This window comes from Chelonia mydas, chromosome 2 (genome assembly GCF_015237465.2).
Source record: "Chelonia mydas isolate rCheMyd1 chromosome 2, rCheMyd1.pri.v2, whole genome shotgun sequence".
Lineage (NCBI taxonomy): Eukaryota > Metazoa > Chordata > Testudines > Cheloniidae > Chelonia > Chelonia mydas.
The window spans coordinates 181993807-182017751 of record NC_057850.1 but is presented as its reverse complement, the minus strand read 5'-3'; the positions used below and the strand labels follow the sequence as shown (position 1 = coordinate 182017751).

General features: G+C 40.2%; 1 protein-coding gene across 10 annotated transcripts in view; it reads right to left on the bottom strand.

Moving 5' to 3' along the window:
- Nucleotides 1-23945, bottom strand: part of ULK4 (unc-51 like kinase 4) — a 395815-nt gene that overhangs the window by 46763 nt on the left and 325107 nt on the right. For all 10 annotated transcript variants that reach the window (XM_037890225.2, XM_043540763.1, XM_043540762.1 and 7 more), the window contains one exon: nt 10852-11037. In XM_037890225.2, coding sequence (XP_037746153.1) covers nt 10852-11037 — 186 coding nt within the window. The remainder of the gene's footprint in view (nt 1-10851; nt 11038-23945) is intronic.

The following is a 23945-nucleotide window of genomic DNA, read 5'->3' as shown; positions in this document are numbered from 1 at the left end:
GCATAAGTTTTGCAAATCCCTAATGTTATTTGAGAAGTTTGCAAAACGTCCAATCTCCAGTTGCTTCATCTATTGCTGTTTTTCAACCTCAAGTAAGAGAAATATATAATTTTTTACCCAGTATTTTCAGAAGTGACTAGTGCTTTTGGGTGCCGAACTGCAGACATTTAAAAAAGGCTTAATTTTCAGGGTGTTTTGTTTTTTTTTAATTTGGCTTCTTTAAGGTTTCTCGGAATGGACACCCATAATAGAGGTACCCAAAATCACTAGTCACTTTAAAAAAATTTAGCCATTATGCATATAAAATGCTAAAATAAGGAAAGCTCTACTTATATTTAATGACATAATTAAAAACTGATTACAGAAAAGTATATAACCCTACACACATGTACACATACAAGCACATAATATTATGCACATTTAATTATGTACTCTTGAGATTGTAAATAGTTATGCAAAATTAAAGTACCAAGCCTGGGAGAAGGAGAAGAGGATCCTATTGAAACTTGCAGTGGTCAAAATGAAACACAAGAGAAGGTATTTTAGTATTCAAGATGCTGCAACTCTAGGTTCCAACAGCAATTTCCACAAAGCTTTCAGTTTCATTTAAAAAATATTTAAGTGTGGGAAGATGTCAGGAGTGGCTGGGGCAGGGATTTAGAGGAGAATCAGAAAGATGGATGGCAGAGGAAGAAACGTAAAACAAAAGACATGGGATGGGAAGGGAGGAAAAGAGAAGAAACCTGATAAACAGAACGGGTAAGAAGGGAGGACATGATGTACACTAGGAGATATAAAAATAATTCATTATTAAACAACATCACCCCAAAATATAAACAAAATACCTCCCCCCATAATTCCATTTTTGGATTCTGATGGCATAAACAAACTACATGAGCATCTCTCTATGATGTCCCCAGAATCTCTCAACGGAATTTCAGGCCTTACATGCAGACTTAAATATGTCAGTGACGGTCATAATCAGTCTTTAAGTAATAATATTTTCTCCCAGAAGTAAAAGAAATATCACTACATCAATGGTGTCAAGACCACACATATCTTACTGATAAATGTGACATGGGCTACTTTTGGCCAACTTGCAGTTATGGACTATGGAAATAAATTTTGCATGCCATTTCATGAATATATCCTCATTCATACTGCAAATACATAAATGTTACCATTTAAGGGTTTACAGTCATAAATGAGAGTTTTAAAAATTTGTTTAACAACAAAAGTCCTATTCATGTTTCATGGAAAATTATTATATATATATATATATATATATATAATAAAATGAATTTTTAACATGTTTAAGAAATATTTGTGCTTTGAAGAAAAGTAAATTCTTTGCTACACTATTCATTTTTGCCCATATGATTTTCGTATACATGTTTTTAATGTGCTGTTGGTGCTGGTGTCCTCCATGAAATCTTGCTGTTATAGCTTTGGAGCACAATAGTGGGAATATACACTACGCTTTGGAGCATTGGAAACACAGTTGCCAACTTTCACGCAGTAAATAAGCACCCAAAAATCAAGCTAATCCCATTTCAAAACAAGGTCAAAACAAGCCAGTCCCTAAGAACCCCAACACTCTATGTGACTAGATCCCCCCGGCATGCAGTCTGGGACTGTGGTGGGCCTGCTGTGCACCCCTGACTCTCTCCCCCCCTTGCCCCTGCTTGCCGGGAGCCAATCAAAAAAAAGAAACAACAAGCTACGTCAAGCAACAAGCTACAAGCCAAAACCTAGCCAACGAGCAACTCACAAGCCAATTAAGCGAAAAACAAGCCCAATTTCTGCGATTTTTTCAGGGGTTTGGCATGTCTTATTGGAAAAGGTATCTTGTATAGATCCTTCATTGGAAACACTATCCCATTAAATAAACACCCATGAAGGGTGCATGAAATTTGTATGAAGAGAAGTTTATTTTACTTTGATTTTATTTCTTCATTTTTTCTGACTGGGACAATACCCAACTGGAGCGTACAAATCTTGCAGCTGTATTTGTACTCTTGTTTAGCTTCATGCATCCCACCTTGATCATACATATTCCATACCATATATACTTGGCAAGTTTGTTCATAAATTCTTAGTTACACTACTATAAATCCAGTTCCATTCCAAACTGCTGTACAGTATTGCACACTGTGGATCAAACTTTGATCTCACTTGTGGTGGTGTAAATCCAGAGTAACTCCACGAACTAGACAGAAATATTGAGGTCAGAATTCGATCCATAGTGTGGTTAATATTATACAACAGTTTGGAATAGAATACATACCCTTTTTTGGTGTTATACTTATGTATTATAATTGCCATTGCACAGCTAAAAACCTTGGTACTGTTGTTGAAAACATATCTTAAATAATTTGGACTGACTTTTTAATACTGGTAAATAGCAATTTTGTTAATGCATATCTAAGAAACTCTATTATACTTGACTGTCTATTACAAACACCTGGAGGGGGTACATTATTACTTATATTCAAAAGGTTACGCAGTCAGCTCCTGAAAACAACAAGAGTTGTATGTCAACTTCATTGCTCTGAAAAAGTGCCCTGAAATGTCTAGAAAAGCAAACTGTATAATCAGTACAGAACTAGTATGCAAATTATGAGATATATTTGTATGATGCATCATGTGAACAAATCAACTAGACATTAGATCCCAGAGAAAGCATCTGCTGTGTGAAATTTAGGACAGTAATTCACAGCCCATAGAAGAATGCATCACCACACAAATTACATTTGTTATAAATGTATAATGATGTTCACATAAAAACACTACCTTTTAATGTTTACAGAAACAACAGCACTGGGCACTTCTATAAATGTTTAACTAGCATAGCCTTCATAATTCAAAATGCGTAGGTTTCATCCCTGAAGATGTTGGAGAGAAACACTGAACTTGAAAAAAAGTCAATTACCATAGAAGTCTACTGAAAGCACAAACTTAACGGACATAAAAGCTATTTTTAAACATAACAACCTCATTTCCAGAATACTAATATGAATAAAGGACTCATTTGAGCTTGTGCACCACCATATTCTAGATACACAGGCACATGTATAAATGCCAGGCACTGGTGTATCAAAATGGATTCCTTTCATGGGGAACTCCAGAAGCATGCACTTAGTGCTGATGAATACTTAAGAATTCTGAATCCCATAATCATCAGATGCACGAAGCATCCAAGGAAAAAAACACTCAGAAAGTTCTATATTTCTTCATCCTATGAAGTGTGCCATTCTACTGATATTTCTAAAATAATTTTCTTCTCCTATCATTCCAACACCCCCTGCCTCTTTGAATCCCTATACTGGTTTCCTTTTACTGCAAGAAACTTCAAGTTGTTCAATCTGCATATTTTTACCCTGTCTTTAGCTCTACTCTTTTTCTTCCTCGTGTTCCTCTAACTCCCCAAACTCTTTCAAATACTCTCTCAGTTATAACATTTATCTCCTTCTCCTACTCTTGTGCCTACTATCATGCCTCATTGCTTGGTTCCAAGCACCCTGCCTCTCTCCTCCTTCAAAATTCTCCTTAAGACTCTCCAGCCATACTCCATTTCCCTGTTTGCACACCATACATTAGGGCTGCTCTGTCAGCTCTGGGCCATCTGGGGTTTCCCCCATATCAACTGGAAATGCAAGGTGTCTAGTTGTTTTGTGCTACCAGAATAAGAAGATGGCAAGTATTTGGCCCTATGTCTGTGTCTGTCAGGTGTTATGCAGATATCTATATCTATATATATCTCCAATGAATACTACTAGTAGAACCAGCAGCCAAGGGAATAATGGAACAATGACAAGCAATAGGGACCGTAGAAACTTTTAAGGGGGAATAAGAAAAAAGGTTATCTAGTGGAAGAGGTTCATTTGCACGAGTCATCAAACCTTTTTCAAGGGTTAGAAATACAGAAATCTAGGTATTGCTCTACTGGATCACACCCAAGATCTATCTAGTCGAACATTCTGTTTCTGACAGTGACCAGTACCAGATGCTTCAGAGGAAGTTATGAGAAACCCACAGTAGGCAGTTGTGGGATAATCTGTGCCCCCCTGCCCCACACACACATTAGATCTCATCCTGATCTCTAATAGTTAAGATTTTGACTTAGGTCCTGAAGCATGGGATTTACTATCAAAATAATATTTTCTGTATTTTTATCCATCCTATTCTTTATGCCTCCTAACATCTTGTTTGCTTTCTTGACCACAGGTGCACTTGGAGCAGAGATCTTCATTGAACGGTCCGATTGATGCCCAGGTCCTTTTCCTGAGTTGATATTTGTTTGAAGCAACTTTGACAGACTTTTAGTTCAACACCACAATATTATAATTATTACAATGTACAGAGTGCAGAAGCATATTATACAAGGCACTTTACAAAAGTCATAAGAAATATATGGATCTTTCCTGAAAGAAGCAACAATTGCACTCAAATATGATACACAGGAGAATAGTTAACATGCAATAAGTTTGTTAGTGAGGAGATCAACGTAGAAAGAAAGAAGTGGGGTTTTGTTGAGGGATGTGTAAAAGGGATTTATAGAGAGTCACTTGGAAGCTGGTTTCTATGCTTCTGTTTCTCCCTTCAATGTATGCATCAAAAACTTTCACTTGGTTGATTTCTTCAAAGCTTCTGAAGTTTCTAGGAGTGGCCACACCAGACAAAGTGCAGCATCTTCTGTTCTCTATGAAGGAAACACTTGATACTTTAACAAACTAAAATAAATAAATTAGCCAGCAAACTGGTCATTGTGCTGAAATGTTTGGATCAAGTAGAACAGAAAATGCAGATTAAAATTAGCATGGAGGTCCCAGGCATAAAAACAGCTTTGACACAGAAGGACCTCAGATCAGACCAACAGCTGGAAGCCCTGGAAAATCTTACTTGGGTCAAACCTATCTGAATTTAAGGAATCCTGAAAATGTGGAATCAACCAAATTATCTGAGTTAGTCATGCACAAAAGTCCACCTCAACTATGGTGAAAGAAGATGATCCTACATATGCATGGTTACTAGCTCACATGCTTTTATCACTAGTCTTGCGATATTGCAGGGGGTATAATTCAGCCTGAATTTGGCCCTAACCCGTTATATAAACTATACACACAGATCAACTACAAAGATGCGGCCACCTCTGCAGTGAAAGAGTATTTACCAGCAAACAGCAGCAGTATGCAACAGTTTAGGACAAGAAGCGAAAAACACCATATCCAGTGGAAATTGCAGGCTGAATTTAGGGAGGCAGAACGTAATTAGCCAAGTTGCCATTAATTTTGCTTATTCTTACAAAGAGCGCCATAAGATCTTGAGTGACAGTTAGAATCTCCATTTCACAATCCGAGATTGTGAATACCACCTGATATAAGAACGAGGTCCATAAACAGTACTTTAGAATAGTACTTTCAGAAATGCTGTGTTACACTTAGACCTGAGTGAATAATTTATATAAAAACAATTCATATTTGAAGAATTTTGCCTCTCTTGCAGAATTCTGAGAACAGTTTGGGATTTTCTTGAATTAATTTATCAAAATTATTCATTTTTTCCCATTTTGTTTATTTATTTATAAGTGCTATGCGTTGCTTAGTTGTGAGTGGTCAAAAATTACAATTTTATTTGTTCCTTGACTGGATGGGCTCTTATGGGTGCTGTTGATAATACTCACGGTGACTTTAAGATAAACTTTCCGATATTTGATTAAGGGATCTTAAAATTTGCTTTCCATGAGAATTTGTGCTAGTAGAACACATATGTTCATGTAAACCAGTGGTTCTCAAACTTTTGTACTGGTGACCTCTTTCACATAGCAAGGCTCTGAGTGCGACCTCCTTTATAAATGAAAAACACTTTTTAATATATTTAACACCATTGTAAATGCTGGATGCAAAGCGGGGTTTGGGGTGGAGGCTGACAGCTCGTGACCCCCTGAGGGGTCCCCACCCCCAGTTGGAGAACCCCGATGTAAACTGATGTGGAAGGGTGATAAATACAGCAGAAGCAAATTTGTTTAAAAATTCAAACAAATATTCTCATATTTACTCAGTTTTTGGCACACTGAATATCAGAACAATGTTATAGGGGCTGCAGTGCAACAGAAAATTGAGCTCACTGAAATCCAAATTTGTATAAATTATACTACATTGCTTCTTACACTCAGCAACATTAGTTTTCTTATCAAATTAAAACAGTTTTCTTCAATGCTGAATTTGACCCAAAACATTGCCTCTTGAGTGGAGAAAAAGGACAGCAGGTTTGTAACAGATTCAGTATTGTTTGTTAACATTATTTAGGAATATTATCTCTGCTTTTTAAAATAAAAATATTATGTCTGCTTTTTAAAAATATCATCTTAAAATGTATTCCAACCACGACACATTCAGCATTCAGGAGACAATACTTAAACTTACTTTGTAGACTAAATTAAAATCCAGCAGTGAAATGGAAAAACAATCTTTTACCACCCAAACACTCATGGAGTACAACCTTTAGAAAGTGATTATTTCTATAACATTTTCATCAGGGACTGGCAGAAGAGCAGTATATCATCTTATTACAGATACTGGAAATGTAATGGCTTAAGGTTGCTAAGCAACACCACACTGTTAAAGGCCTCTATGTCTGTGATTTCTAGAGACCCTCTCAAATTTCATTAAAACCTGTCCATAACTATTACACAAAAGGTCTGCCTGGAGTTTATAAACAGACTGAGCTTCTTGACACAATGGTGAAAGGATAAAGAAAAGAAGTGGCATTAATACTTTTATTGTATTTGCTACACAATAGTTTGGGTAAAAAGTCCTGTTTCTGATATGCATAACACACCTTAGCATTGACTGGCTTTTCATTGTTGAAGATAGCATTAGTAATTGATATAAAATAAAAATGTTTGATCATACTGAAGAAAATTCTATTAGAGACTGCAGTCAATAAAATAAAGGCATTCTGTATGACTGCCAATAAAGAACACAACAATGCAGGATTAAGATAGTTTGCTTGGTATCAGAAACATACACTCTCCACTTTAAGGATTGCACAGCAACAACAGGTTGATTTTGATCTAAGTAAGAACAAATATACATGTCAGCAACCTACATCTACAAGCATCTTAACAACTTAACAAGCATCTCTTCTGATGAAATTTCTACTGAAAGCAATGGAAGAAAATGGGCCACCATAGTAATTTAATTTATGCATTTTAAAGGTCAATACAAAGAAAAAATATCACCAAGAATAATTCCTTCCCCCTAGTAACTGAGGTTCTTTGAGAGTGATGCCAGTGCACAATCATACTAGTGGGATATGCCAACAGGTCCATTAAGTTTTACAAAAGTTCTAGAAAAGCAGGGCCAGTTTGGCATTGCACCAGCACCTCCTTGTGGCTCTGAATATTTGGAGCTGAGGTTACAAAGGTAGCACCGTTTAAGAATCAGAGGCACTATAGTAACTAATTGTTTTCTCTTCTTCCAGGTGTCCTCTGCATAGTGAGTCTAGTGATACGTTTAACTCCCGCTGAGGCAGAATGAGGAATTCTATTTAAGGACTGCAGAACTGACCTTGTAAAGCAAACATCAGTTTGACTTAGACTGTAAGCTTTCTGGTGCCAGAACTGTCTTTTTGGTGTTTGTGCACATAGTGACTAGCACAATGAGGACTGATCAAGCTCTACAGGAGCTACTACAATAATAATAAAAAATAAAAGCCAAGTCAAAAGAACAATGCTGAGTAAATGTGTGTACAGAACTCCAGGTAGCAGTCCTGCACATATCTATGAAGGAAGTGTGCAAAAGCATGCCACTGATGTTGTCTTAGCCCCAGCAGAGTAAGCCCTTAGGATACTGAGGGATCACCTTACCTAAAATTAACATCTTAATATAAGCCTAATCCACTCAAAGATACTTTGGCATTGATCCCGAAAGCTACCATAAATCTAGGAGGATTGCTTAACGTCCTACATAAACAAGAGCTGAAGTACCTTTTGTCATCTATGGTGTGGAATCTGGCTTCTGGCAGGTGAGAAAGAGGTGCTGGGAAGAACACCACAAACAGATTGAAGTTCTGATTTAGGTGGAACTCAGACACCACTTTTGGCAGGAATTTAGGATTGGGATATAGAACAAATGTCTGTGGAATACAGTGAAGGGAGGATCTGCCACTAAAGCCTGCAGTTTATTCATTCTTCTTGCTACAGATTTTTTTGTTGACAAGCAGAATACAGAGCATTCTCCCCCTACGTTAAAGGGTGCAAACATTACCTTTCTCACCAGCAAGCTGAGATCTCACATTGCCAAAGATTCTCTAACCAATGGAAAGATGTTGATCAGTTCTTTAAGGAATCCTGTGATGGTGGAATAACTTAAAACTGCAGCACTGGCCATTGGAAGATGGGAAAGTGAGATAGCAGAGAGGTGAGCCCTGACTAAAGATAAGGAGAGGCCAAGAAATTTTGAGTAAAGCAAACAGTCCAAACAAAAATTATTTTCTCCCATAGTGAAAACCTTTTCTACTTTTGGGTGGGATGTTTCAATGTAGATGATTTCCTGGACTGTAGGTAAGGTATTCTGTATCTTTGCAGAGCAGGCTAAGTCAAAAGATTATCAGCATCCTTTAAAGCAGCAAGGTGAAATGATTTTGGAACTGGTATGCAAAACAAGCCCACTTTCCCAAATCAGAAAGTTCTGATGGCACTGGCAGATAATACAAAGTGTTGTAAGAAATATCTTGGAGATCCAAATGCCAATATTGCCTATCCCAAGCTGAAGCAACCAGAATGACAGTTGTATAAGTATCACTAGTGGAAAATCATACTGCATTTCTTTGTGGCAGGCCAATATTTCTTATTCACTTTCTGTCCATTCTGTCCAGGCTCTGGAAACACTAATAAATCATCTCAGAATAAGGCTAGCCAGTGTGTGCGTCAAAGGGCCAAAAATATAAATAGTTTTAAAATTTTGAGTGGGGTATATTTTCCTGTTTTTCATTGCTAATAGTTTCTATTTACAATAAAATAAAACCATAAACAAGGGATTCCTAAAGAGTATGTACAGTCTGTCAGATTCAACTAATAAGTCTGTCCTGGATATTTTTCTTCTCTTCATGGTTTTTTTTGGGAAAAAAATCCAAATAAATTAAGATAGCAAAAGTTCAGTCTGAAGCTCAATGGAGAAGGGCAGTCCTAAAAAGGAAAATACCTATCACAGTCCCATCACCATTCAAAGCTCTTGTAAATGGTCTAAAATTTTCTCCCCTAAAATCCCAACTCTGTCCACAGTATGCACTATGTGTAGAAGAAATTTTTTTTTGAGTTGATATTATTAAATGAAAGGCACACAAATGAGTTTTTCTCTCAAACAATGGCTGCCCAATAAGGTAATGATTTCATTCACATATTCTGAATCAAAGATTTTAGAATTGTAGTACATGGACCACTTGCTGGAGAGCTAGCTAGTCACATGGCACTAGCTCTTCCTCATTTCCAGCAGATACACTATATTAAAAGAAGCCATTACAGGAATACATTAATACTTCTCTAATATTCCTTGCCTATGTAAGTAGCAACTATGGATGCCACAGGGATGCTCTGCTATCATAGATGTAAAAGTGGTGGTGGTGCAAGCAATTCTGAATGGGATGGGAAGCTGGTGCACATAATTTCTCTATTAATATTTTGACCAACTATGAAAAAGTCTAAGAAACTCTTCTCTAGGCTACAAAATTCACCATAAATAATTGAAAGTGGGCTGAAATAACCTTAAATAGATCTGATAATATTTCAGTGTGTTTGGTGTTTACAGTGTTTACTGTAATTTTAACATAATGATAATTTTAACATAATGATAATCTCTTGTGAACAGGAATTTTTAAGGTTCACAGAAATAATATAAGATTTACTATATTGTCAGTCACATTACCTATAAAACCTGCTTTCACTGCTTTGAGAGGAAATCCTAAAATCTCACTAAAATAATTACAGACAATTGTTTGTTATAGTAAATAGCAAGTACAACAGATGGAAAGGTAATTATCTAAGCCTAGCAGTGAGTCCAGCCAAAGGATCTTTCAAGAGACTTCAAGATGACAAGCATGGTGGGACTTACAAGAAAGTTACAAATCATGTGATTTGCCAGGCATATCATTAATCTACTTCTGAGAAACAACACTGCCATCTGTATTGACGAAGCGTGAAAGGAATTGAAGTCATTACATGTCAGCAACTTTTCACTTACTTAAGGTGAAGTGCTTGTGTGATTTCTGCTGATGATAATCTATGTTATAACCATTCCACCAGGAGTAGCCTTTACCACTTGATGAGAATGAACAATCAGTAGTCTATATAAAAATTTACTTCAACTACAAAACAGAATTATCAGCAACTGACATGAAATCAAGCACTATAAGTTTCTGAGTAGCAATTTTTATTAGAAGTTTAGTGTTTTTGGAAGGAATTCAAAATAATTTTCTATTATAATTCTTAAACCCAAGGTACTAAATACCTATATAAACAATTAAAGCTTTCTATGAAAACAGTCAAATGGTTAACTGAAGGAAAAACAGTGTTTTTATAGAGGTTCTAAATGTAGAAAATAAAACAGGCATGGGTCCAGGTGCCGACATTTTCTTCCAAAGAAATTAAAATGGATTTTAAAAAAAATATGAATACTAATATTATGGGATTTTTGCTTCTTTAGAAATTGTTTATATTCTTTATAAAAAGAAACGTTTACTTAAAGGGGAAAAACAGGTCTCAAAAATGTTGTTATACAGGGGATAGTAGAGCCTAGACAGACAGTTAAATTCAAATTCTGGATGGCAAGAAGTTATATTTGTTTGACTCACCAATCTTTTGATGATTCGCAACAAAAGCTTCTGCTGTTTTAGATCCCTCTTGGACTTCAATACTTCAGCAAAGCTGTCCATGTTTTCTGGAGACATACTGTCCAAGTTGTCTCCTCCGTACAGCTGAACCAACAATGACAAGCATTGTGAGGCAGTCTCATATATTTCAGCGTCGTCACTAGGAAGCTAAAATAAACAAATAAATAAGCTTAAATTTCATAAAATTCTGTATCACTGGGATCTGGGAAGAGCATTAAAATTTCCATTGTGGTAGGAAGCAAAATTTTATAGTCATCCTAATCACATTACTAAACATCAGCAAACTTTTAAAGTGATTGAAAGACATAACTAAAATACAGCTATTTTTGATCAGCAGTGTATAAGTGTCTACAGTATGCTTGGTTTATTTCACCTAGTTAACCTACCTACAATGGCATCAAAGGACCCTTCACATATTGCTACTGTTTCTGTTTAATATATTTTATTCTGACTTTTAGGACTGTGCAATTTTGCTTGAAACAGCATGAACAGAATTTAAGATCGATCCTCTAGTCTGACCTCTTGCATAATACAGGCTATAGAATTTCATCAAGTTATTTCTGCATCTAGTCTGTAACTTCTGGCTGAAAGACATCCAATTTTTGTTTAAAGACTTCAGCTGATGAAGAATTCACCACATTTCTTGGAAAGTTGGTCCATCTAGCCATTGGTTATTGTTATGCCTTAGTGTACTAGATTAAAATGCCACCTATTGCCAGGTATCTTCTCCCCATGCAGGTACTTATGGACCATAATCAAGACACTTAACTGTGTCTGGGATAAACTCAATAGACTGAGCTTCTTAAATCTCTTTCTAAGGTAGGATTCCCAGACCTCAAATCATTCTTGCAGCACTTTTCTGAACTTCTGCCAAATTTTCAAAATCCTTTTTGAAGTGTGGATACCAGAACTGGACACAGTATCCCAGTAATAGTCTCACCAATACAGTATACCGAGGTAATGTCACCTCCCTACTCCTACTCAGTTATTCCATTCCAATAACCATTACTCAGTTTATCACAAAACTACTACTAAGGCCATGTCTACACTACGAAAGTGCTCTGATTTTACAGAAGTCGATTTTTGGGAACAGATTGTATAAAGTCGAGTGCATGTGTCCACACTAAGCACATTAATTCGGCGGTGTGCGTCCACAGTACCGTGGCAAGCGTCGACATTCCGAGCGGTGCACTGTGGGTAGCTATCCCACAGTTCCCGCAGTCTCCGCTGCCCATTGGAATTCTGGGCTGAGCTCCCAATGCCTGATGGGGCCAAAAATTTGTCACGGGCGGTTATGGGTAAATGTCGTCAGTCAACCCTCCCTCCCTCCGTGAAAGCAACAGCAGACAATCATTTTACGCCCTTTTCCCTGGATTGCCCAAGCAGACGCCATAGCACAGCACACATGAAGCCCGTTCAGCTCACCGCAGCAGTTATGACCATTGTAAACACCTCACGCATTATCGTGCAGTTTATGCAGAACCACCACCTTAAAAACCGGGCGAGGAGGCGATGGCAGCGCGGTGATGAGGACACGAACACAGATTTCTCTAAAACCACGGTCCCCAGCAATTTGGAGATCATGGTGTTACTGGGGCAGGCTCATGCCGTGGAAGGCTGATTCTGGGCCCGGGAAACAAGTACAGAGTGGTGGGCCCACATAGTGTTGCAGGTTTGGGATGATTCCCAGTGGCTGCAAAACTTTTGCATGTGTAAGGGCACTTTCATGGAACTTTGTGACTTGCTTTCCCCTGCCCTGAAGCACAAGAATACCAAGATGAGAGCAGCCCTCACAGGTCACAGGCGAATGGCAATAGCCCTGTGGAAGCTTGCAATGCCAGACAGCTACCGGTCAGTCAGTAATCAATTTGGAGTGGGCAAATCTACTGTTGGGGTTGCTGTGATGCAAGTAGCCAACACAATCATTGAGCTGCTGCTATCAAAGGTAGTGATTCTGGGAAACGTGCAGGTCATAGTGGATGGCTTTACTGCAATGGGATTCCCTAACTGTGGTGGGGCTATAGACGGAACGCATATCCCTATCTTGGGACCGGACCACCATAGCAGCCAGTACATAAACCGCAAGCACTGGTGGATCACAAGGGACATTTCACCGACATCAACGTGGGATGGCCGGGAAAGGTTCATGACACTCGCGTCTTCAGGAACTCTGGTCTGTTTAAACGGCTGCAGGAAGGGACTTTATTCCCAGACCAGAAAATAACTGTTGGGGATGTTGAAATGCCTATAGTTATCCCTGGGGACCCAGCCTACCCCTTAATGCCCTGGCTCATGAAGCCGTACACAGGCACCCTGGACAGTAGTAAGGAGCTGTTCAACTATAGGCTGAGCAAGTGCAAAAATGGTGGTAGAGTGTGCATTTGGATGTTTAAAGGGTCCCTGGCACAGTTTACTGACCAATATTCCCATTGTTATTACTGCTTGCTGTGTGCTCCACAATCTCTGTGAGAGTAAGGGGGAGAGGTTTATGGCGGGGTTGGAGGTTGATGCAAATCGCCTGGCTGCTGAATACGTGCAGCCAGACACCAAGGCGGTTAAAAGAGCACAGCACGAAGCGCTGCGCATCAGAGAAGCTTTGAAAACCAGTTTCATGACTGGCCAGGGTACTGTGTGACACTTCTGTTTGTTTCTCCTTGATGAAAACCCGCCCCCTTGGTTGCCTCTAAATTCCCTGTAAGCCACCCACCCTCTCCGTTTCGATCTTCAGCTTGCTTGCAAAGGAAATAAAGTCACTATCATTTTAAAAACATGTATTCTTTATTAATTGATTATAAAAATAGGGAGATAACTCACAAGGTAGCCCGGCTGGGGTGTGGGAGGAGGGTAGGAGGGAAGGAAAAGGCAACTTTAAAACTTCTTGAATGACAGCCTTCTGTTGCTTGGGCTGTCCACTGGGGTGGAGTGGTTGGGTGCCCGGAGCCTCCTGCTCCCCCGCGTTCTTGGGCGTCTGGGTGAGGAAGCTATGGAACTTGGGGAGGAGGGAGGGTGGTTAAACAGGGGCTGCAGCTGCAGTCTGTGATCCTGCTGCCGTTCATGAACCTCCACCCAACGCCGGAGCATGTCCGTTTGATCCTTCAGTAGCCCCAGCGTTGCCTCATGCCTCCTCTGATCTTCCTGCCGCCACCTCTCCTCATGTTCATCGGCCGCTTTCCTGTACTCTGCTATTGTGTCCCTCCACACATTCTGCTGAGCTCTCTCAGTGTCGGACGACTGCATGAGCTCAGAGAACATTTCATCGCCCGTGTGTTTTTTTTGCCGCCTTATCTGAGATAGCCTTTGGGACGGAGGAGGGAGGCTTGAAACATTTGCAGCTGCTGGAGGAAAAAAAAGGAGTGAAGTATTTTAAAAGATATATTTTACAGAACAATGGCTATACTCTTTCACGGTGAGCAACACTATTCACATAGCACATGTGACTTTGGTACAAGGTTGCATTTTGCATCTTATATTGAGTGCCTGTGGCTTTGGTGTTAGAGATCACACATGCAGTGCTGGACAACAGAATTCAGCTTGCAGGCGGCCATGGTAAGCCATAGTCTTTCGGCTTCTGCAACCTTCATAACAGCAGCGCCCTCCTCTCCCGTTCCAAGCAAAGCACGTTGAGTTGGCCATTTAGTGCTGCAGTTTTCCTGTTAACATGAAGCAGCAGAAACCAAACTAACCCACCCCCAGCCCCATCCAATTCTCTGGGATGATCACTTTACCCCTCCCCCCATCACGTGGCTGGTATCGGGGAAGATCCCTGCTAGCCAAACGTGAACAGCTCAGCGCCAATGCCCCCCGCCCCCCACCGCGTGGTTAACTGTGGGGAGGATTTCTTTTCAGCCACAGGCAAACAGCCCAGTAGGAACAGGCACCTCTGAATATCCCCTTAATTAAATTCACCTATTTCAACCAGGTTACCATGAACGATATCACTCTCCTGAGGATAAAGAGAGATAAAGAACGGATGTTTCTTGAATGCCAGCAAACACCGGGACCATACGCTGCCAGGCTTTGTCATGCAATGATACCAGATTACTTGCTACTAGCATGGCGTGGTAAAGTGTCCTACCATGGAGGACGGAATTAGGCTGCTCTCCCCAGAAACCTTCTGCAAAGGCTTTTAGAGTACCTCCAGGAGAGCTTCATGGAGATGTCCCTGGAGGATTTCCGCTCCATCCCCAGACACGTTAACAGACTTTTCCAGTAGATGTGCTGGCCACGAATGCATCCCAAGTCCTCAGGACTACTTAATCATTAAAAAATGCTTGCTTTTATAACATGTATTATATTTAAAAAGGTACACTCACCAGAGGTCCCTTCTCCGGCTTCATTGGGTTGGGAGGGTATTTCAGCCAGGGTGATAAAAAGATTCTGGCTGTCGGGGAGAATGGCGTGCTGTGTGCTCTCCCCAAGCTCGTCCTCCTCCTCCTCATCTTCCCCATCTGCAAAATCCTCAGGAATGGTGAAGAGTACTCCATCATCGGAGTCCATGGACAGGGGTGGGGTAGTGGTGGCGCCCCCCCCTAGAATTGCATGCAGCTAAGCGTAGAAGTGGCACGTCTGGGGCTGTGTCCCAGAGCGTCCGTTTGATTCTTTGGTTTTCTGGTACGCTTATGTGAGCTCCTTAAGTTTCATGTGCCACTATGTTGCGTCCCTGATGTAGCCTCTGTCCCTTGTGGCCTCTGAGATTTTTTGAAATGTTTTGGCATTTCGTTTTTTGGAACGATAGCATGGATTTCTGATAGCACGGATTCCTCTCCCCATACAGCGATCAAATCCAGTACCTCCCTTTCGGTCCATGCTGGAGCTCTTTTTCGATTCTGGGACTGCATGGTCACCTGTGCTGATGAGCTCACCTGTCCAAACAGGAAATTATATTCAAAAGTTCCCGGGGCTTTTCCTGTACACCTGGCCAGTGCATCTGAGTTCAGAGTGCTGTCCAGAGTGGTCACAATGGTGCACTGTGGGATAGCTCCCGGAGGCCAATACCTTCAAATTGCATCCACACTAACCCTAATTCGAAAAGGCGATGTCGATGTCAGCACTAATCCCCTCATTGGGGAGGAGTACAGAAATGGGTTTTAAGAGCCCTTTATGTCGAAAAAAATGGCTTTGTTGTGTGGATGGGTGCAGGGTTAATTCAATGTAACGCTGCTAAATCCGACATAAACTCGTAGTTTAGACCAGGCCTAAGGGTCTATCTGGATATAAGAGCTGCCTATTAAGCACTGTGCAGGCGCTCAGGGCTGCGACAGGGAGAGATGCCTCTCTCCAAGCCCCTGGGACCTGTCGCGGCACCCTTCTCCTACCCCTGACCCCGAACCTGCTGCGGCCAGGGGACAGGCGCCCCTCCCCCAGCCTGGCCCCGAACCTGCTGCGGCCAAGGGACAGCACCTCTCCCCTAGCCCAGCCCAGCCCGGATGTGGGAGAGGCGCCTCTCCCCCCCAGCCCAGGTGCTTCTGCAGGGGGAGAGAGCTGAGGGGGGGAGTCCTCTCTCCCCACTGTAGCCCCGGGGAGCCCAATTGCACTCCAAACCCAGCATCCCCAGTCCCACCCCAGAGCCTGCACCCCCAGCTGGAGCCCTCCCCCCTCTCCCCCCCTGCACTCCAACCCTTTGTCCCAGTCCTGAGCCCCCTCCCACACTCCAAACTGCTCAGCCCCACCCAATCATATGAATTTTGTTATTCATTCCACACACGGGTGGGAAAAATTAGAGGGAATGCTGATCTGGATGAATCCATGGAGCTAAAGTCCATCAATGGCTGTTAGCCAAGATGGTCAGACATGCAACTCCTGCCAGAAGACAGGAGTGGAAGATGGGGTGGATCACTCCATAGTAGCCCTGTTCAGTATACCCCCACCTTCCAAAGTTCTGGTATAGACCACTACTGGGGACAGGATACCGGGCAAGATGGACCATGGTCTGACCTAGGATGGCAACTCTTATGCTCTTATGCCAGTACAAGGCAAGAAATATATAGCAAAGGCTGAAACTTAGACTTCATATTACACCATGGATAGCTGTGCCTGGGGAATGCAACTGACTTGGTTCACTTTTGGGAACTTGGAGAACTTTACATACTGGGCACCTACTCATGCCTAGGGACAATCATTAGAGTCAGTGATGATAATTTAGTAAAGTCTGAATTTTCTGATTTTTGTCAGTTTAAGACCAACCTTTTCTCTTATTTTAACATAATTTTAGTGTGTAAAGTTTGACATATTACACTCCTTAAATATCCATGTAGTAATTCTTCAGACATCCATTAGCAAACAAAGCTGTCTTTCTTTATATCCACACAGCTCTCTTCATAAAACTGCATTAAAATGGAAGCTATGGATTAGAATCCCTAAGACATATGACACCATAATACACCGAAACATGAAGAACCACCTAAGGCACAACTCCTCCTGGAGTTTCTCCTGGGGTACACCTCCTTCAATGAAGCTAAAACATAATAAATGCAATTTTACCCAATATACGTGATTCTTAAGGAATCCAAATAATAGTTTGAAACCAGTATTGTCTACATCTAACACATCAACAGTGATATGGGGGGTAAGCACAAAAACATGACATCGCTATCTGTCTACATCAGCATTTTTCTTCATAAGTCCACATTGCACTACTACCAGTAGAGTTGCACTGATAGGGCACTAGTGTAAAGAGGCCATTGGCGATATCACTACAGTATTTAACACTGGCTGCCAGCCTGCATTTGTGCTACCGCTAGTGATAGTACACAAGAGGGAAATTTGAAGAAAAATGCTGATGATGACAAAGCCTTGAAAGGCATAAAAAATAAAAACACAAAACTGTAAAAGCCAAAAAATGAAAAGCTGATTTTTGGGTAAGCAGCCTCTGATTTAAAACAGGAATAGGAAAGTTAATGCCATGTTGCTAGACAACAGTATACTGATAAGGCAGGTCATCTCCTTTCTTAATAAGGTAGAAGAGTGTTCTGATTTACTTTGCTAATTAGACAAATTCTGTGTGCAATGCGTGTGTTTTCATGTGAAAAAAAATATGTATCTGAATGCTGTTTAGGCTTTCAAACCAGAACACATTTATTGCACAAAGAATTTGGTTGGACAAGGGGAGGGGGGATATCAAAAGAACTCTGGGCCTTTAGGAAGGGAAAGGAACTGCGCACTGGAATTCTATCAACATGATGCCAATTCTCTCCTTTTCTTACCCATAAGACATCGCTAATTGACTTTTCATTTTGTTTTTTCAGTCTTCCAGAGATTTGTGTGTTAGGCCTCTTGACCATACAGGAGTATTAGATTCCCCTACCCCCCACCTCCACGTGGCAGTCACTTTTCTGGACTGCTGACCATTTGGATTTTTAGTACAGGATCCAAAATCATACTCGCTACACTCTCAAATGAACTCACATAGGAAAATGATAAAAGACAAAAATAATCTATCACCTGTTGGTGAACACTTTTCACAATGCGATTACTCTCTATCTGACCTACCAGTCCAGATCTTCAAAGGAAACCTGCACAACACTTTCAAAAGATGAGCTTGGAAGATTAAATGCATTACTATGCTAGATACTAAAAATCATGGCCTAAACAGACACACTGGATATATGCAAAAAGAAAAGGAGTACTTGTCGCACCTTAGAGACTAACAAATTTATTTGAGCATAAGCTTTCGTGAGCTACACTCACTTCATCGAAAGCTTATGCTCAATTAAATTTGTTAGTCTCTAAGGTGCCACAAGTACTCCTTTTCTTTTTGCGAATACAGACTAACACGGCTCCTACTCTGAAACTGGATATATGGTTTATCACAAAAATTTGTAACACACAAACCCCCTCTATTTGTCCTATGACTGCAGAGGTGTTAGTGGGCCACTCTACCTTGAATGGTCCCTTACAATGTGTGCTAACTACTTATGCTAAACCTGTTCCACCTTGCATTTTGCTGTGACCAGGGAGTACCTTTCCAAACCCGAAGAAGAGCGAGCGCTATGTGGCTAGAAAACTTCTCCTTCTCGCCAAGAGAAGTTGGGCCAATAAAAGATCTTACCTCACCCACCTTGTCCCGCTACTTACAGAAAATGCACATTAAAGTAGCTAAAGTTGTAAGAGTGCAAAAAGTATAACCCTCCCCAATGATTTCTTATTTTGGGGTGAAATTTGTAAAATAAAATAACTTCTTGGTACAATCTTGATGCCCAGTGCGTGTCAAGTTTCAGCTTAATTAGTTTTTATGGTCGTACTATGATCTCCTGAAAACAGGTTCATAAGGTAAAATCCGAACTGTATTTAATTCTATCTGGCACAGGTATTTACTAGCTCCATGTAGTTTTATACTCGATTAAAATTAAACAGGAAGTTTTTTGTTATTACGGTCTTACACTTTGCAGTTTATTACCAAAATATGTCTTCATTTTGAGGCCAGTTACACAGCGTTCATGAATTGTAAACCGCTGCAAGAAATATGTGAGATCATTTGAGCTGAAGTGGCAGTTTTCACACCGATGGAGTTGTTAGGGCATCTAATTTTAGAGCTACAATTAAACTGTCTGGAATACCCTGAGGGAATACTACTTCAGCACTTTAATGAGGTTATACACAAAGAGAGTTTATTAAGATAAGAGATAGATGTTCATTAGATCAGTAATATGATTACAGAACATGCTGTACAGGAAGGGGCCATTGGGAGCTATAGGCAAGATGATTTAGCAAACATTATACAAAAGCAAAACAGCATTATTATACTTATTAGTAAATATGCACACTTTAAAATAACATGTACCAAGTAACACTATCTTTTGGCTTTAAAAGTAACTTATAGACTTTCAAGCCAAGGAAAAACACATTTTAGGAAGCACTGTTCTCAGCTCAGTTTAATATAGTCTAATTTTCAAGAAATCAAAGGCACCATTCTGAAATTTTGTACTTAGGACAACATATCCTTATTTCCCCTGCAGTTTCTTTATGCAATTCCACCAAGGACAACCAGCCAGTATTCAGCCCTTTGGACTTCAAAGTGGGTGCGTACTGACACAGGAGTTTATACAAATTAATAAAAAAGTGGTAAAATTTTAAGCAGGATCATGGAAATTATTCCTTTTCTCATTGCTGCATATTGTACAGAGAAGAAAGCTTTATGTCCGACCACAAATAGCTAACATCTACCAATAAGTAGTGTCTGAGAACTGTCTGCATTCATAAGAAATGGGTGGTAGTCTATATATGTTGATACTCTTTCTGCTGACATTTTTGATGCTTCAAAAGCAAATGCTTTCCAATTCTTTGAAATGGAAGCAACAGCACAACCTTACCAACTTGATATGCTGTAAGAGGGACAGAAGGGAAATCAAGCATCCCCAAAGAGATAAAGACTGTATTATGGGTAGTTGGGAGAGAATCTATTCAAGCCAAATGTTAAAGAAAAGCCTTTCTGTCTAATCCACTTGGTGGCTATCTAGGTACTTATATGACCTTCATCTCTGTAGAATATGAGCACCACCCAATTCAAAATAAAAACAAAAATATTGCCTGCCCTTTTCTGTAGGGATAGCTGAACGGTGTAAGAATTTTCTTCTTTTTCTTTGAATGTATAGAACACTTACTGAGGAAATGGATTGACGGTATATTATCCCTTGCAATTGGAGCTCTCTCACTTGGCAGCCATCACAAGCTGCCTTTCATGTGCTAAGGCAGACCAAGAATAAGGATTTATGGGAGCCTAACTAAGGAGAAAGTTAAGTTACTTATTTCAAACTGAATTCTAAATTAGAGGCTCATTCTTGGCCTGGCTTGATAAATTTTTATTTTTGGAGGTGTGCTTATATCATCTTACTTAATTTAGAATAGTGGTAATAGTTAACTCATGTAAAAACAACATCACATTAGTATAGCCAAGACCAAGGAGATTTAGCATGATCTACTGTACTGCATAAGTGCCAGTCCTATTAATTAATGCTTCCTCCCAGTTTTGGAAAGATTCTGAAGAGCAGTCCAAATTTTAGCGAGTATTACGTTTGCAAAAGCAATGTTACATCAGCTTTTCCAAATCATGCAAATATTTGGACTTCATGAGGCATAACTAATATCAGAATAGTCTAAATATTCCATTTGGTAATTTCTGCAAATCCTACAAACTACAGGTGGAATAAACAATTACAATTATTTTTAAATACAGAAGTATTGGACAACTAAAATGTAGGTGGAACTGGTTTTTAAGCAATACACTTACCAAGAAGAATCTAGTACTAAATGGTCAATCTATTTTGCTTTGATTCATCAATTAAGGACAATACTGATCATGGGATTAAAAGCTGAATTTTCTATATTTGCAGTATTTCTGCAAGATGGATTTTGTAATTATCTCTGTTTCCATGTTCTTAAGAACTGAGTGGTTTCATTTACATGCAGTCTGGGTGTCTTATATTTGCTTCCGTGTGTCCTAAATGATGGACTAAATAACAATTACAGAAGGGAAAAATTGATTCGAAGTTTTTGACATTTTCAAGTTTAACTCATATTGATTTAAGAGGGACTATTAAGTGAGCTAAGCATATAAGAACTTGGCTGAAAAAATTAGTCAGTGGGGTGCGAGACACACAATCATCTACTTGAAGAATTTAAACACCAGCGAGGAATTGTTCAAGGTGGCCCAAGAAGTTGTAAGTATTGTAGGTGTAACAGGATGAAAATACAGAACAGGATGTCAGGTCCTGCAGGTCTCACATCTGGGGCTGTGGGGGTCCTGGGAGTCATCACACTTCAATCCTCCACCTAGCAGCTCACATACAGCAACTGGAACCAAGGTTCATGAAGCCCAATAGGGTCACAAGCCCTGCCTCTATGTTCTGATTGGGCCAGAGCCCCTATTAAAGCCAGAAGAAGAAACAGGACATTGTCTGTACAACTGGGCTTCACTCTGCCATGGATCACTGTTCTGGCATTTATCTGTTCCTGCCTTCCAATCCTGACTTGGCTTGACTCTTGGTAACTGACTCTTGTTCCCTGCCCTTGGTTTGTCCCTCGATTCTGATCTCCTGGCATTCTAACCTGGCCTGATTCCTGGCAATTGGCTCCTGGCCCCTTGGTCTGCACCTGACATTAACTCCTAGGCCAGGACACCCATGCCCCGGCCCTGAGACAGGGAAATATAGGTTGACTATCAGGGAAAATGTCTATCTATCAGATTAGGTTAGTCTCCTATGGGAGATGGAAGCTGTGACGTTGCACTCTATATGATTTTATGAAAGTATGCTGATGAGTGTGAATATAATGTAACTAAAGTATGCTTCATGCAAAAGGTCTCTTGTAAGGTATCATTACAAAGCTTATCATCTACTGAGTGTGGTCATCCTATTTGTATAAATGTATCACTCTTGTATCTGAAACTAGAAATAGGAAATATAAGTCTGAGGGCCTATTGTAATTATGCAAAGTGTGGGCCATTAATGGGGTTTGGAATCTTGATGGCTCCCATCAACCAGGACAATTGACTGTGGATGGCTCTGTTTACAGGCAGGCCTTCCTGTGAGTCAGGGTGGGAGGAATGAAGGCTTGGGGTCTTACAGTGACGTGATCATGTCACCTGAACTGGAATCCATCTTTAACCTGGTGTTTTTCCATTGAGAAGGAGGGGTGGGAACCCAGAGGGACAAAGGATTTCCGCCTTATGCAAAAGATATATAAGTGGGTGGAACAGAACAAGGGGGCAGCCATCAGGAGAAATCCCCTAGCTACCACCTGAGCTGGAACAAGGGCTGTACCAGGGGAAAGGATTGTACCCAGACTAGAAAGGTGTCCGGTCTGTGAAAGAAACTTACTGAAACATCTCTAAGGGTGTGATTTTATCTGTATTCAGTTTTTATTACTGTAGTAGACTTAGACTTGTGTGTTTTATTTTATTTTGCTTGGTAATTCACTTTGTTCTGTCTGTTACTACTTGGAACCACTTAAAATCCTACTTTCTGTATTTAAAAAAATCACCTTTTACTTATTAATTAATCCAGAGTATCTATTAATACTTGGGGGAGGTGGGGCAAACAGCTGTGCATATCACTCTATCAGTGTTATAGAGGGTGAACAATTTATGAGATTACCCTGTTTAAGCTTTATACAGGTTAAAACAGATTTACTTGGGGTTTGGACCCCATTGGGAGTTGGGCATCTGAGTGTCAAGGACAGGAACACTTCCTAAATTGCTTTCAGCTAAGCCCACAGCTGTTAGGGGACATAGTTCAGACCCTGCAGCAGACTGGTGTGTCTGGCTCAGCAAGACAGGGTGCTGGAGTCCTAAGCTGGCAGGGAAAGCAGGGGCAGAAGTAGTCTTGGCACATCAAGTGGCAGGTCCCAGGGGGTTTCTGTGATTGAACCCATCACAGAAGCTTCGTCATTTGGGCTATTTAAAAATTAGAGTGGAAAAAGCATGAACGTGTACAAGGAACAAATTTGCATTGGAAGGTAGAATGAAGAAGATAATCTACTAGGTCTTTTCATCTCTTCTAGGATTTAAAGTTTTGTTCTCTGTCTTTAAGAGTTGCTACCATAGGTACATTTTTTAAAAGAACTTGACAGGAGTTAAGCCTTGCTTTTACTTTAAGTGGGATGGATAAAGTGACCTGCCCCAACTCCAGTATTAGCTCCAGGTATGTCAATATTCTCTTACCAATAAGTTCAATTCTGATATGCTTCTCTTTACAGTTGCACAGCCAAAGATCACTGAGACACGGGGGACAGACAGTTAGGTGGGGAAGAATGGAAGTTACAGGATGATATGGTTCATCTTAGACAATCTAAATTGCTTCTGAATGTGTACTCCATCTCTGTCTGGAACCATGCATACCTACTGCCTCAAGGAAAATAAAATGCTGTACATGTGCATTATGTAATTGCTAAATGGCTTCCAGTGTTGTTCCTTTCAGGTCCCAAACCTCATTGAGGACAACGTCTTTGCCAAGTTTGAATCTGAATGTGAGATGAGCACAAAACCAAAACCACACCCACAACCTTTGAAAGAAGAACACATTTTCCCCATGCTCGTAAAACTCAAAATCAATTCGAATTTA